The 16864-nt window shown below is 35.8% G+C and overlaps 1 protein-coding gene across 3 annotated transcripts in view; it reads right to left on the bottom strand.

Annotated features, from left to right (window-relative positions):
• Positions 1-2996: 2996 nt before the first annotated feature.
• LOC134843598 (putative leucine-rich repeat-containing protein DDB_G0290503) overlaps positions 2997-16864 on the bottom strand; it is a 210754-nt gene continuing 196886 nt past the window's right edge. For 2 of the 3 annotated variants that reach the window (XM_063859750.1, XM_063859749.1), the window contains 14 exons: positions 14672-15300; positions 14249-14425; positions 13849-13945; positions 13665-13762; positions 12887-13502; positions 12428-12622; positions 10507-10639; positions 8005-8282; positions 7362-7769; positions 6627-6830; positions 4866-5052; positions 3878-4053; positions 3367-3412; positions 2997-3284 (listed from right to left, as the gene is read on the bottom strand). In XM_063859750.1, coding sequence (XP_063715820.1) covers positions 3221-3284; positions 3367-3412; positions 3878-4053; positions 4866-5052; positions 6627-6830; positions 7362-7769; positions 8005-8282; positions 10507-10639; positions 12428-12622; positions 12887-13502; positions 13665-13762; positions 13849-13945; positions 14249-14425; positions 14672-15300 — 3308 coding nt within the window. In that variant the 3' untranslated portion in view covers positions 2997-3220. The remainder of the gene's footprint in view (positions 3285-3366; positions 3413-3877; positions 4054-4865; positions 5053-6626; positions 6831-7361; positions 7770-8004; positions 8283-10506; positions 10640-12427; positions 12623-12886; positions 13503-13664; positions 13763-13848; positions 13946-14248; positions 14426-14671; positions 15301-16864) is intronic. The other variant, XM_063859751.1, reaches the window with a different exon arrangement.

The raw sequence follows: 16864 nt of genomic DNA on the forward strand, positions 1-16864 counted from the left end.
GGGGATGTTTTCACAAAACAACCTCAATTTTTTATATTTTTTTATTTTTTTTAAATTAAATTTCATTTTTTCATGTTACTACTGCTCCATAGGTCTTAAAAAGCAGTCGGAACATTCAGGTTTCGCCCTGATACGAGCAGACTTGTAGTTTTTGGTTAAAAGCCCGAATTTAAAAACTTTAGAGTCAATTGCCTTGCAAAATCAACAAGACTGAGTTGGTAGACGTTTTTGAAAATTATAAGGAAGTATAACTAACTTAATTAATTTTCTTCAGTTCGCCATAAATCGACTTTTTTAATATGCATTATAGATTCTTTTGTTCGCTGAGCAAAAGCACTAGTTTTTCTTAGTGTGCTACACTTTGCTTCATTTTTGTCGTAAAACATGTGTAGCAGAATAGTTATCTAGCATCGTGCTATATTTTGTATATTTTTTGCAAGAATGAAGCAACATTTTAACATCCACAAAATTTTCGACTTATTTGTTTATTCGGCCATTTCAGTTCTTTTCATAGCTTCCCCGGGTTGACCAAAAAAGCTAACTATACAATTTTCGTAAATGGAAATTTTATGCAATTCTGTAATAACAGATACTTAAATGAAATGAGTATGATTAGTGATTTTTCATATATGGAAACTGTATGACTAGCATTTTTCCATAAACCACGCCATTTGATGTTTTTTAGTAAAATTTTACCTTTTCTAATTTTTTAGGTTGCGTTCGTAATTAATCACAAGTGGCAAAGACTTTGGTTACTCAAAGGTAGAGTCATCGCCAGTTTGACCGTCTCGCAATTACAATGCATCGGAAACGGTCTGAATTGTCTTAGTTATATCTTACACAAACAGTTAAGTGAAAGTATCAAACTTTTAAATGTTGCCAAAGATTTTCAAAGGTGATTTTTTTCTGAAAATTGAACCCTTTATTAATCATGCTTTGATGAAGGTATACAAAAACATACCACACAAAATAAATAGGCGTTATGAACGTTTTTGAAAAAAAACATCCTAAAAAATAGTTAAAAAATTCACTTTGTGTATCCAGGATTACGTTATGCACACAAAAAACTAATTCTTGCATGCCAAAAAGGTTTATAGAAAATGTTTGTTTTTGTACAAATTTTGTTTTGCGATTGAAAAAAGAAAAACAAAGTTTTGGCACAACTTCGATACTGCTTCGAAGTAATGTCACCATCTAAAAAAGGCTAGTCACAGAATTTCAATATATGGAAACTGTAAGAGTAGCATTTTTTACAATATTTTTTTAAAATTTATGACGATAATTGAATTTTAAGCCAAAACAAGAGAAAGTTTTTTGAAAATTTGATGACTTTACGAAATACTGATGGTTGTGTTTGTTCATAGAGAAATGTGAGAAATCATTGAGGCATGATGCAAGTGATGGCGACTTGACCGAGTATCCAGTTGTGGGATGTTTGATAGAGTAAAATGAATCAAGTTGACCCCCCCTCTCTTCCTTACCTCCCCCTACCCCTCAAGGCGCTGATAACTGCAGAAAATGGGAATAAATCAGCAAGGAAATAAATTATTTAATTCATTATAATAAGTTGTCCCCAGGCATTAGAAAAATAAATGAAAAACAAAAACATATGCACAAAAAGTTTTGACAGCCTGAAAAATTTTTCGAAACAACAGTTATGCCGCGCAGATCTGTGATTCCTTCTGAAAAGTTGAGGCATATTTTTCTAAAAAAAAAACAAGAAAAAAATACGAAGTCAAGCTAAGTAAAATTACAAACTATAGGAGGCGTAAATCAAACACTATAAACAACACTAAGAAAATGCGCTAAGCAAACAAAACAATTTAAAGATATGAGAACTAATCCGACAATAGATGAGCAGACAAATAATTGGCCGATAACTTTAGTTGAAACAGTAGATTTCTCGTTTGAAAAACAAAAAAAAGTCCTGGTCAGATTTGAACCCAGGTCCTTTGCCGTCCCAGGTATAGCAGGGGTAATGAAAATTAATCGGTAACCTGATAAAAATAAGTTTAAACTAGTCCTCCCGCTTCGCTGTCATCAAATGTGCAAGCAGCTGTTGTCGCTTCTTGATCATTCAAACCAAGCAAAACATGCTGATTTAATTTTTAAAATAGAGCCGTTAAAAGTTGGAAATGAGTAATGAACGAAAGGAAACTGAAAAAAAAAACTGACTTGTTTTTTCAAGAGCCTTCAACAATTGAAATTTCGAAGAAAAAATATAAATGGCCAAAGCTCTTTAAATTTGTAGAACAATTTAAGATACACTTTTTTTGTTAAAATTATTCCAATACGAAACTGGATCAATACTTAAAATTTTTATTTCGCGTGGAATTTATTTTGCGTGATTTTTACACTTTTGATGCTCGATAGTGGAGTTTGACAATGGAAATGCACCTAGCTTTAAAAAAATCGCAATTCAAACGGCCAAAAATCAAAACTGAGCGTGAGCAAGTTTTAAGACTTTTTCCTTTATGTTCGAAATATACCAGATAATTATCCTAAATTATCCCCATTTACCATAATTTCGATAATTATCCTAAATTGGCAATCTTTAAATCCCCATATTTTTACGAAAAACGATAACAGGTGAGCCAGCTTTCTAACAATGTATCAGGACAATATCTTTCGAAAGACTTTTAAAAACAACCTTCAAAAATGGCTAGTGAAGAAGTCGAAGTTTGTCTGGAGAAAAAACACCTCGATCACAAATATTCGGTCATTCTCCTCAAAAATACTCGGAGCAAAAACTATTTTATCTCGTAGTTCTACGATAAAGGTCGCAACAACAAACACCAATACGGGATATTGTTTTTTTTTTTTTCAAAATTGCAGCACTATTAAATATGACATTTGAGTGTACGCTTTTTGAGCGTACAGTCGTCAAATATGACGCCAGCTCCTTCCGAAGAACATCTACTTAGTTGTTTCGAAAGTTAAGCTCAAAATAATTGCAATTGATTAAATTTACCAAAGTAATTTGAATTGAACCCATTTGAACAATACAACAACGCATATTTACAATTCAAAATTATTTACAAACATTATTTTAGAAATCAAATTTACATTTTGACAAAACACTTGTATTTTACATTTCAAACTAAATAGTTCAATCTGATTAAAATTTGAACAATTTCATAACAAAGCCTTACAAAAGCATAGAAATAATAGAAAGCTGAATTGGTATTCTGCAACTTGGAAAGTTTTTTTTGGCAATTGCCTATAGAAGATTGTAGCACAAGATTATCTTGTCGAAACTCACAAAGGCTCCTTTGCGAAATTCGCTGAAACCAAATGTACATTTTATTTCAACATATTGGGTACAAATGGTTATAAAAAAACTTGTTAAAAATATCTAATACTCACCATGTGAACAGTCGCTTTCCTTGGTAAGTTCCGTCGTGTTTTCCAGCTGAAAAACAAGATAAAATGATACCAGCGTTGATTCTTATAAATGAAATTGCGCATCTTGAATTTTCACAAAGAGAAAAACCCGAGGACAAATCACTGTATATATATTTCGACAACAAAAGATTAAATCAATCTAGAATTTTGATTAACCTGAAAAATCATAGATGCATTTATATTGTTTTCAACTATTTGCAAGCCAGTTTCAAATTTTCCGAGCAGAGGTTTTACATTCCCGAATGGAGTGAAAAATACTAACTGAGTCACTATTTTGGGATACAACAACATGCTACCTATTCCTGCAACTTCAACTGTTGCCACCAACGTCAAAACTAACATTTTTGACATCAATGTCATTTCTCTTAAGGCTTTCAAGGCCGTTTAATGAAACCAAATAAAAAAATCCGTGAACCCAATCTTCTAAGTTACCTAGTTTAAGTTGAACATAAAAGTATTTCACAAATCTCACCTCCTGCTTCTAGCTCCACTCCCAGGTAGTAGTCGTTTCTTCCGGGCAGTTTGCCCGCATACTTGATGATTCCATGACTCACTTTGCCCCCCTTGCGGGAGAATTTCACCCTGTCTCCCTTCCGTGCATCCGAAGGCACTTTGGGCAAGTAGAACTTTGGCGCATCCAGAGAGGACCTGCATAATTTGATCAGTCACTCATAATCACCAGCGGATTTGAATATATAAATTTGAGGGGAAAACGCGCGCCGAAAAACGCGATTTTTTTGGTCAACATTTTCCAAAGTGCCTAAAAGGCCTCTTTTCAAAATTTCGCCTGCGGCGTAGAAAATTTGGTCAACATGGGGTTTTTATAGTGATTTGTGAGGGCTCGGAAAATCAATTTGGCTGACCTAAAAAAACGGTCAATAAAAATTCAATTTTTTTTTTTGAAAATCCGAACCCCCCCTCGAGAAAATCCTAGATCCGCCCCTGCTCACCATTTTTGAAACTGATTTAACATTTTACAGTAGCAACCAAAGCTTATCAAAAAGAGAAGATCAATTTCAATAATCTGCTGCCAAGCAAATTTAGGAAACTATAATTTCGTCAAAATAAAAAAAAATACAGAAAAATTTTTTGCTCTTAATTTTTTCGCTCTCATTTTTTTAATCCATTTCAATTCTTGAAATACCATAGAACCAATAATTTTATTTCCAGTTCATGTGCCCGACGTTACGGTCTGAAATTTTAACTCGCCATACACAATTCTTTCCCATCATTTATCATTTTTTATTTTTATCATATTAATGTGTCCAAATCGAAATGATTTCCAAATTCTTCTTCGCTTTCTTGATTTTATGTAGGTTTGTAACATCATTAAGCAATTAAAATGCCAGTCAGCGAGCGAATTCCGACATGAAAAAATCACCGTTTTGTTGAAAAATACAATCGAGGTAATTTCGACCCATTATTGAGGATCGAAAAACTTCTAACAGCCATTTGCTCACTTTTTCAGATTTGTGTTTGAGCCACACTTGCTGTTCAAACTGTTCGACAGTTGGCTCGAACTGTATCTTTTCATATCTACGTATTTCTGAGGCGATGAGGACCTTTTCTGGGTAGCACTTCTGCCTGAACCTGTGAAATTCGGACTGGGTAACTGTTTCATTCCGTTGCGGGCATAACCACTCCAGGCTAAACAAAGTCAGTATAGTATAAAAACGGTGGATTCCCTAGTGCCAGTAGAACCGAGGCCCTAAAAATTATAACAGCTAATCAGAATTCATTATTCAAAAGTACTTAATTACTAAGCGATTAAATCAGTCAGTTTTGTAATTCAAAAAAACTGATTGGTTGCAATTTTTTGCGCATTCTGTCCTGTGAATACCCCCCTGAAAACAGATTATATACCGTCCATTTTAAAATTTGTGTTTTCATTTATGTATTTTGACATCCGTTCTTCGTTTGAAGTAATTAAACTTTGCATCAAATAATTAGATTGGCAACAAAGTTGGACAAGTGACAATGCAAATGAGGTTTTCTTTTGAGCTTCAAAGAAAAACAACATAACAATCTTTTGTTTCCATAAGCTCTTTTGTTTCCAAAAAAATTAACACATTCTAAGAAAACTGGACCAATAGAAGAATTTTCTTTCCGATTTCTTAAAACACAGAGGCGAAGCGGCATTTCGCAAACGAAGCAAAGGTAAAAGGGAGATTCAGAAATGTAAGAAAATATAAAAATAGATTTGAAAAGAAAACATTTTCAACTGCTTTGGAAAAGAGTAATGAACGCAAGGAAACGGAAAAAACACCAACTAGTAAAGAAAAAATATTTGTCCTTAAAATTCTTTGAATTTCACGATCATTTTATGTTTGACCCTTTTTTGATTAAAAAAAATTAACCCAATTTGATTTTAAAAAATTAACCCAATCTGAGAAAATAAACCCAAATTGAGAAAACCAATTTGAGATCAATAGGTAAAATTCTTGTTTCGCTGGGCAAACTCATAATTAAATTCCATTTTCGGTATTAGCAGTCGATCGCGTTCTTCATGACCTTAACATTTTTGCTGTTAGATGGAGTCTGCCTTCCTTTTAACAATGGAAAAGCACTGAACTTGAAAAGAAATCAAATGTCAACCGCGAAAAATCAAAATTGATCAAAATTCTGAAAAAAAAACAAACACTAAAAAATTGCCGAGAACTATATCAGAGTACTCAATACGTTCAATGCCCTTAAACATAATTTTCAAACTCTTCGCAACTGCTCTATAGCACCTGTAAACTAAGCACCAGCCACCAATAATGCGGATGAAACACATGTTATCAAGTTGTCATGTAAAATTAGGATCAGGGCAGGATCCAGATATTGAAATTTAGCACTGGTGTATTCGAGTTAGATAGGAAAAAGTGAACCCGTGGTATAACGCAAGCTCTTGCGTATGTTATTAAAATCCACTATCGGAATTAAAATCAATCACTTTTTCTCACCATTTGTTCGTATTATTTCAGAAGGTGATATGCTTTTCAGTGTTTCGACTTGAAGAAAGTTAGGAATTGAAAAGCAAAGAAATTTGATAGCTTGGGGATCGACCCGGAAATCTTTGGAGTGCCAAGCGATTAATAAATTCATTTTTTAGTGTGGACAACTTCTATACTTTTTCCATTAAAAAACTATTAAAAAATGCACGAGCCTACAAAAAATATCTTCATTCATTGACACTTTGCGAAAAAAAACATTAAGATAATCATTTTCAAAGTACCAACCGTCTGACACACAAATTGACTCCGCTTCTAATGTAGACTCAGAGTCATTGGCTGTCTCCGAGTCAGTGACCAGCAATCCATTGGCCTTCAGTCTGCTTCGAGTGGCTGAGCCACTAGGGTAGCTTTTGTTCAGTCTCTCCTCGTAGAGCGAGTCAGGGTTCCTATGAGTCCCGCGATTCATTACTGGACTGTCGTGACCGTTTTCTGAAATGAAACTCAGTTTATATTTTAGCCAAACAAAATACAAATACCAGTTTAAACATTATTTCGATTGCGTGCTGAGAAAATAATTGTAAACACACTCCTCCCCCCAGAATTACTAAGCCTGTTACACTTCGTACTTACTTCTGTTTTATTTAGATACTCCATGCATCCCGTTAGACATTATGGTCGGTGGCTATCATGGTTGATGACTTTATGGCTTAACAACGATAAAATTTGTCTTTGCCGCCAATTTATAACAAAGTAAAGGTGGGAGCGTGCACGAAAAAATCTTTCAGCTAAAGTGGGATCATATATTGTTTAGAGAGAGATCAAAGATAAGCTGGTTCGACACGCAACAAAAAAGATCGACAAAAATTTAAGCGCACCCTTGCCCGAATATTTAGACTTATGCAAAACACTACGCGAAATAACTGAGTTGTAAAAAAAATAGATGCTAGTTGGCATTTCAATGGTTTAAATCAGAACTAAATTTTGCTAGCTTATTTCAAGCGTAATAGTAAAATGCAGTACCGTTAGCAGTATCATCATCTGAGATGATAGTAGCATCACTGGATTCATTGTCCTCACTACTTGACCGCCTACTCTTGATGTATTTCACTGATTGTCTCTTATTACCACCTCCGCCACTTGTCGCTGAATTCCTAGATGTCGACCTCACTCTTCTCCCGTGCGACTTCGCTTGACCTTTCGACCTATTTGGTGACCTGTTAGGTGAGGTTTTGACCCTGTGGCTGATTGCTCTGCCTAGTGATGATTGTGGTTTGTTTACTATAGTTGTGACAGGTGGTGGCACTGGATTGACGGCTAAGAGAACTTCAGTTGAGTCACTTTCGGCTCCATTTTGATATGATTTCGTCGTGACATTGTAAAGCAGAGAGGCAGCGTTCAGCTTGTCAATTTGACGCTCAATGATAGATTCTAAAAACAATCAAAATATTGAAAATTCAGCCCGAATGACTTTTCAACTTATCTAAAAAAAAACACTCATTTCCGACCTAGTGGACCAAAAAAAATAACTTTCATGCTACACTTATCACTTTTGTTAAGTACCTATTTAAACCTGGGAGCTCTATTCTCTAAATGACCAAAACATCAACGAGCAAACGGATTCTAAAACTGCTTATTACATTTTTATACTCTTTGGGTATTTTACCTGCAGTTGAAGAGTGTCCGGAAACATATTTCCCACTTTTTCCCAATTGGTCGTTACTCCTCTTATCAGCTGACCACGTGCTTTCTACTCCATTGAGGTTGAAATGTTTATCACTCAGAGCACGTTTTAGAATTTTCTCGTCTTCGGGATCCAGGTCCAAATCACTCAGCTGATTTGCACTTAGCTTGTCGTCTGATAACTGAATGAGACTTCCAAACAGCTCCGATGGTCTCTTCAGTTTGTCGAAGTTGTCTCGAAGTCGCACCCATTCAAATTCCCTACGTATCAAAATGAATAGCAACTTAGGACATGGGTTTATTATGCGTTCAGTAATCAATTAAATATGCAGCGAAAATGTAGAGATCTAATAGGTTAAACTACGACACTTGGGTCCCTAGAAAAAGCAAGTACAAAGATAGGGTCCCGCCATATTTATACACAGAGCGGAGCTTCGCATCACTTGCGATAACACACAAAAAAAACATTGAAAACCAAAAAAATGTTGAATAAGTAGGTCTACCAAAATTTAAATTTTCGGATATCTCAATGATTGGCACAATTTCGTCCGTTTTATTTATTTACCAGATTTCGCCATATACAGGTTTCGTCCCATATCAAACATCATATCATCCCATATCCAAATTTTTGGGACGAAATCTGTGTACACTTTGAAATGGGACAAAATCTGTTGAAATTAAAATGGGACGAGATCTGTCAGGGGACGACATCTGTCACCGCCATCTCGATAAAAGTTTGTTCTAGGCAAACATGCCAGACAATTGAATCTAAAATTGCAACAAAACAAAACTTACAACAAAACTTTACAACAAAACTTACAACGAGTGACCAAATCCGACACATTTTAGCAGACAAGTTGAGCCGAAAAAAAAGACTTCATAAAAAAAACTTTCAAGTCTCTCTTGAAACTACTATGAAAAAAACTTGCACTTACAACTATTCAATTACAATGAAATTAGCTTACAGTACAAAAAACCGTGACGTGGCAACGAAGCCAACAATCTTTGAGCAGACACCAATTGATCCGAAAACAAAAATAATTTTATTTTGAAAAACTAGTAAGTTTCAAGACCCCTGAAACTACATTGAACAACACTTGCTTTTGCACCTACAATGAAAATTGCTTAGATCATGAGCAAAATCCGTGATCTCGCAACTAAGCAGACAAACTTAAAGTCCGACAATTCACTTTATACAGGACAAAAAATGTCAATTGCATACATGCTTGAAAAAACGTCAGAACGGTGTTCGAGCCCTAGGCCTTAAATAGCGAAGGCGACAGCGTTCGTTCCCTCTAGGCTAAGTGGGAACGAATTTGAAAGTTGTTGAGCTTCGATAATTAAGCAAGTAAGAAAAGCAAGTAAAATTTGTAAGAAAAGTTGTTTACGGAAGAAAAAAGCTTAGGTCCCGATTACAAGACACTTGCTCTCGAAAGTGTAAAAAGTCTCAAAAATGCGATAAAACATTTGTTTTGAAAGCGCTCAAATTTTTTGGACCTTCATGGACCACCGATCATACTTTTACTATACATTAGATTGGCCAGACGAATAACCCGTTGAAAATTGACTACAATAGACCCATTTACAGGGGCGGATTTAGGGGGAGGGGGCGGACGCCCTCATCAGGGATTCGACCCCCTGCCGACCCAAATGCCCCCCTTGTACTGTATTGAGATGCCCATTTTTGGTGCCGGACTCTAAAATTTTTCTAAAGGCGCCTTCGGAAATTTTAGCCAAAACAGGGTCTTTATAGTGCTTTGGGAGAGCTGGGAAAATCAATTGGGTCGGCCCCAAAAAAAAACAAAATCTTCGACATTTTTTTGAAAATCCCCCCCTCGAGAAAATCCTAGATCCGCCCCTGGCCATTTAGATAAGAGATTTTACACTTACTGCTGCAGCCACTCTGAAAGAGTGGGATATAACTCTGCCAGTGGGTGATTTTTTTCGCTCAATTTTTAAGTTATTCAACGAACTCGCCGAGGGGTTAAGTATCTTATTATATAAAAACCCTTTCAAACGTGATTGATGATTCTGATTCCAAATAGACAGGTCACAAGTTCGTTCATTATCGAGAAAAACTGGTCTGCGTATTGTTATTTTTCGGAGTGATTAACAGCAGGGTAATCATGCTAATTGACCAATTTTATCACTCCCAATGTTTTAAGATAATTTCAGTAAGATTATATTACTCATTCCCTGAAGCCGAACTTTCTATTCAGGACCCAAAAAATAAAAAAAAACATTCGACAAAATCGTATTTTCATTTTGTCAATTTTCCCAACCTTGTAACAAATACTGAAAAACTTCAACAAATACTGTAACAGTATCTATAGGCGCAACAGTAACTTCGTATCCTTGGTAATTCTTCATCCTCAGTCAATTCTTTTTCAGCTTACTTGAAGAAAAATTTCTTCAACTTCAAGAGGGACTTCATACATGTGGTTTGCGAGCAATGACCTCGCCTGTTTGTTATGTTCCAACTCACTTGTTCTTGGCCTCGTCGTTCTTCAGTTGTTCTCGCACAGCGGCCAAGTTGGTTCGTATCTCCTCCAAATCAGCTAAGGCTGCCTTCCTCTGCTCCATGAATGTACTCCTCTGCGGTCTACTCATGTTACCAGCTAAAACATCGCTTGAGATACAAAATATTCATTGAAGCAGACATGTCTCTAAATGAATGCATGTTTCATAAGCAAACAAAAGTTGTTAATGCGCACACCGGGGATCGACGGTTAGTTTCGCAAATAATACCAGAAACAGATCTTTAAAACCCTATAGAACATTGTAATCAGATCACAGATCTAATTTGTATAACTTAATCAATTGACAAATAATTCACAAATCGGAACCAGGATAGCCGGTTGCTCTGCAAGTAGCACAGAATGATCCGACCATTTTCTTTAAAAAGATACATTAAGTTTTTTCAATATATCGTTGTTAAAAAAAGTTTTTTTTTCATATTAGAGTCGATTTTTGGCCGTGGTGCGATAAAAAGGATCTGACAAAAGCCTAGAACTTAGGCGTATTCGACATTCACACCAAAACAGGCAACTTAGGCATTAATTTTGTTTTAAAACGACAAAAAAACATACGAGAATTAAAACGTTCAAAATTGAACCAAAACTGAACTAAAACCAACTTTCGAAACTTCAATTCGAAATCTAAACCAGTTTCTCTTGACACTGGGTCAAATTTATAAAAACTTTTTGATGTCTTTCAAATCAGGGCTGAAAAAGTTTTAATACACTATATGACTCTTACCATTCCGATGATTATTTGAGGATCCAAAATCTACTAAGTCTGCGTCAGAAGTGCAGCTTTATGGAGCTGAAACATGGTCCATCAAAGTAACTGATGTCAAACGAATGGATGTCTTGGAAAGCAGGTGCTGACGAAATATTCTCCACAACGGATACAACCAAACATCATCAGAATTCAAGCCGAAATCAAAACTGGATGAAAGCATAGCATTGACAATACAACTCAGAAGGCTGAAAAGGCTCGGTCATGTTCTTCGCTTGGACTCCTTGGAGATCCCAAATGCTTCACTAGAGTTTGAAAAAGGAGAGGCCTGGCGACTACTACCAGGGGTCAGCAGAAAGTCGTACCGCAAAACAGTCCGAGATGAAATTCAAAATCATGTGAAGCCGCCCAAAATTACAATCAAGACAAGGGAGAATGAATGGTTCGAACGATTCAAAGACTTGGCACAAAACAGGAAGCGGCGGAGAGCTTTGTGGCGAGATATCACTGTGGCAGACAACCATCAGCATTGCCTCAAATAGCCCTACCAGGACCTGTGGTAACTTCTCTTGGTTGAAAAACGAATTGCCTTCTGGCTCGCTTTTCTCGGTCAAAACTAGACGAAATATCAAAAATTAGAAACCTGTTTTTTTTTCGATACGGGGACGACTTTTTGATAATTTTTTTTAACTGAAAGGGCTATAATATGATATATCACTGGAACTATTCTGATGATCATTTGCGGTACCTGATTTTGCGTAAAAAAAACTAAAACACACCCGAATACAAACTTCCTTCCACTTTTTCAAATGGTCGGAACAGAAACTGCTATTTAAGTTAGCAAAGGACTAGTATCGGCCAAAAACCTTCAAAAAATGATTTCTCGGGCTCAAAATTTGCTTCAAAAGATCCCAAATAAATGATTTCTCTATTTTGACAAAATTAAGTCATTCTACAGGGAGCAGACAGAGCTGAGATAATCAAATCCATCAACCTAGAAGGGGTTGATAATTTTAAAAAGCATTCATCCCTATATTGCATATTCGCCACGTAATAAAAAAAATGTTGAGATTACACAAGGAGAGGGGTACAGTTTATCCAAGGAGGGTACTAAGAAAAGATATTATTCACACCAAAAGACAGCACGCCACGCCACTCCAAGTTACCTGGGGTTTGGTACAGGGTCTTTTCAGACCCCTCGTACCTCATTTCAGCCATATCTTCGTCATTTTTAAAATCTGGATTAGATTGGTTAAACAGGGGGTCATTTTGCGTTATGCGATCTACTAAGCGGTCTATTTCCTTGTCAGTGGCTTCTAGCAATTCTGCGTGGTCTTCCAAAAGACCTTCGCGGAACTTTTCTGAAAACAGTCAAAATTTATGATGGGATTTGAAACAATTGCTCTAGTTAGTTAAGTATGTGATAACATTCGAATAAGTTTACTAAAATTTTTCTACAAGAATGATAGCAATAGCGTTCTGCTTAAGTTACATGTAACTATCTATCTTGTGCTTATTCACTTTTTTATATAGAACTGCAGCTAAAATTACCATCCAATTCGATGTCCTTAATCAACATTGTTGCAAAATGAATTAACAATAGAAAAATGGGAACTCTATAATACCTATTGGGTTTTTAGACTTGGAGATCTCCTGCATATTTCCGAACTCCGCTTCCCTTTTCCTCTCTGAAGACTCTTCTAACTTGCAGTATCTATCATGCAAGTCATCATTCTTCACTTTCAAATCACCCAGACGTTCTCTGAGAAAACTGATGTTTGATTTTGTGTAGCTGAGATCAGGTGCTACAAACGAGTCGTCCGATTTGGGCGAAACTTCATACTGATTTTCTAAGTGGCCATTGGTCTGATGGCCATTTTTCTGTTGGCCATTTGCAAAATGGTCAAAATTTGAACTCGATGAAGGACTTTGTACAGGTTCTTTACTATGCCCATTTTGCATGTATTGGCGGATCCCGTATGGTATCTGACTTCTCCTGTTGCCATCATCTACTGCAGACAGTGAATTACTCGGGCTATGATTATCTTTTTCCCTCTTGGGCGAATATGATTCTCGGTTTTTGTGATTGTCAGTTTCCATAATGGGATCTTCGTTAGATTGCGGCAAAGGATTGGATTTTTGTTCCTGGATGGACTCCGACATATCGGTGACGGGTTCTGTTTCTTCGTCAATCGCCGCGAACGTTTTTGATTGGTTCAGAGACATTTGCAAGGATTCAACCTGAAATATAAACATCAACTCATGCACACTTGGAAAATATGCTTCGAAAAACTTGAATTACCTCCTCATAAAACAGAATTATTTCTTGCAGCTTAGCTCATTCTACTTCAAAGCTAATAATTTTTTCAAAACAAAATCTGTAAAAACGTAAATACTACATACTTTTTTGTCCAAGATTTCCTTCTCGGCTTCTAGTTCACAAATAACCCGTTTTTGGATTTCAACTTCTTTCAACAGCGCGTCGTATTTTGGGTCTACGTCTGAAATAAAATGAAACAGATAAGTTTTCACATATATGCTTGGAAACTGCTCAAAAAGGTTACCTCGTTGTTTGTAATAAACTTACCATTTTTTCTTTGACCTCTGTTGTCTCTTTCTAGCATTGAAATTTGCAATTCCAGTCTTTGATTTTCATCTTGCAGATTGTGAATCTCGTCTAAATCCTGTTGAAAAAAAAGACAAAATACCTCATGACATGTCTGTAACTTTTATAGAGCCCTCGAGAGAATCGAAGAATAGAGATTTTCAACTTTAGGGCATCAAATTCAACTTTAGAGCAACAAATCAAATCATCAGGTAACAAAACGCCGTATCAAAATAGCTTATTTTTGTTCTGGCCACTCACTTTGATGCGAATATATACTTGAATGATATCTCAGTTTATTGGCATTCCAGCAAAAGTCAAAAATAATACTCGAACGATTAAAATAAAATATAAATTTCTTTTTCGAACGCTTTCCACTTACAGACTGTTGCAGCTTCTCCAGCTCCGACTGGAGGTTCCGGTTGTTCCTCTGCAGCTCCAACATGTCTCGCTTCAGTCTCAGTATCTCGTTGTCTTTCTCTGTGTTCCTTCTGTGTAACTCCTGGATCTCACTGTCCAAATCGGAGTGTCTACTTCCTTCTTCCTCAATATATCCAGTCTAAGGAAGAGAAAAACAGTCAGTTAAATTCGTAATTACGTTAAACGATTTTATATTGAAATTTGACTAGCTAGAATGGCTTCAAAGAAAACTAATTAAATTGTGACAGAATGAAATAAACTCAATGGAAAACGCAATGGAAATACAAAATTGGAACTTCCCGAATTCCATTAAAAAGATTCTGAAATAATTGAAAAAAAAAACATTCAATAAAGCCAAGCAATAATACTTATTACGCAAACTGACCTCGGACTGTCTAGGCGTAGAAACCGGAGACAACTTTGTGTCAATCACAGTCGAAGGTGTACTTCGTCCTGGTGTCGTGATCATTTTCGGCGACCCGTCCTTCTCTATATTACTTTGCGATGACGTCATTTGTTCCACTTTCGTCGAATCTTTTGAGTACTTTCGAATCATTTGATTCACACCATTTTCTGAAGATTTATTCTCTTCTTCGTCTTCTTCGGATGTTTTTAGACGAATTTCTTCATATTCTCCGTATTCCGTATCAATTTCATTTTCAACATAAGTTTTATCTTGAAACTCAAATTCGTTCTCATCAACACCTTCCAAATTATCGTCTTCTTCTTCAATTCGATTCTCTTCGTCTAATAAATTTTTACCAAATAGATTGGAAAATACGGACTCTGTTTCGGGGACGTACGACACACTAATTTGTTCGTCTTCTGCCGAACTGTAGCCGACGCCTGTCGGATCTTCGTCCTCTGAAGATCGAAATTCTTCGTCCGAAACCGAAATTAGAAGTTGCTTTCCCTTTACTCTTTGTTCATTTTCCGATAACTCTTCCAATTTGTCGTTATTGTTGCTTTCGTCGCTACTTGATATGTACTCACCTGAAGCGTCTGCAATCGAATCTACAAACAAACAAATAGGCGCGCATTTTATTGAAATATTTTTTGTTTATTTTTATAAATGAGCAATATACGTGAGCGCGACGATGATTCAGTAAATAATCAATGAAAGCGTACTATAGGACGGCGGTATAAGTGAACGACAATGATGATTGAAATTTCAATGATGAATACAGACGTACACGATATATTTTCCTCCTTCTAAAGTCATAAAAACCGAATATTTCATAATTTAACATCCCGCTTTTCTATTTTAGCTCTGCCATTTTGCATTACAAATTAAATATTTCCAATTTCGACGGTCAAAGGAAAAATTTGCAAAGCAAGCGGGAAAAGTCTGAAATCAAACGAAGTAAATCAATATTTCATCTTCCGTTAAACACCTTTGATAATGTAAATATTACATGAACATTTAAATATTAATTTATATCTCGATCTGTAGATCTATTTTGGAGACATATGTACTTTTTAAAACAGACAAATTTGAATGGTTCAAGCTTGAAATGAGAATTCAGTCAAACTACATATCAAACAATCAAGAACTTGTTGTTGAAATCATCTTATTTCACACAATGGACCTTTTAAAACTGATAACTTTGGTACAGACTCTATTTTCTACGATTCAAGATAATTCAGTGATTCTCTGTGATTGTATTTTCGTTGAAATTTCTTTAAAAAATCAATTTAGCTCTCTCGAAAAGATTAGATTTGTTTGTGAGAAAATTGAATGGTTTTTTTTCTCAGTAATCAAACCTTATCTTTTCGAGAGAGCTAAATTATCTTGAAAGAAACACTGAATTATCTTGCATCATTTTATCTAAGAAAACTATAAAGTATCAGCAACACGCAACACGTTTCTCATACAATAAACAATGTTCATCGCCATGAAAGATTGGAATTAACAATAAAAAACTTTATGGCTTAAGAATAAAAAAAACTCTATTGCTAACTGAACCACGGAAAAAAAACACGGGTTTGGGTTGCTTATGGCCAATTTAACCACGAAAAAAAATGGGGGTTTGGATTTAGTGCAGTATTACCTCTAGTACCTAGTAGCATACTCCCAGTACCTAATTCTTGGATATTCCACTATAAAATAATGTTTTCAGAGGACTGAATCAGAATGACAATGCCTGAGGACGAAAAACATCGCGTATCACTGCCTCTAACATTAACCAGAAACAACCGAGAAAGAAAAAAAACAGAAAGAAGATGTGAGACAAATTATTTAGATGTCTCAAAACTTTCTGATCAAGTTCTTCCAGGAGTCACATTAGCTGAGCAACAGTTTCGTTTCTCTTTTTCTTCTATACTCAAATGATGCTAAATTTAAACTTCTAGAACGTTCGTAATATGTGAGCCTTGGAGTCCCTCAACCAGGCGGGTCGGAATCCTCTGCACATTTTCTAAAATACTTTTGTGCTTTTTCAATCTCGGTCGTCATATTAGATAGGCGAACTGAAGGTGTGGTCGTATCAATCCTAAAGGAATGATCGGAACCGTACAACGTTCTCTGGCGAGGAAAAAGCCGGTCAACAATAAACTGAAAAAGCAATTATGAAGACCT

Source organism: Symsagittifera roscoffensis, chromosome 4 (genome assembly GCF_963678635.1).
Source record: "Symsagittifera roscoffensis chromosome 4, txSymRosc1.1, whole genome shotgun sequence".
Classification (NCBI taxonomy): Eukaryota; Metazoa; Xenacoelomorpha; order Acoela; family Convolutidae; genus Symsagittifera; species Symsagittifera roscoffensis.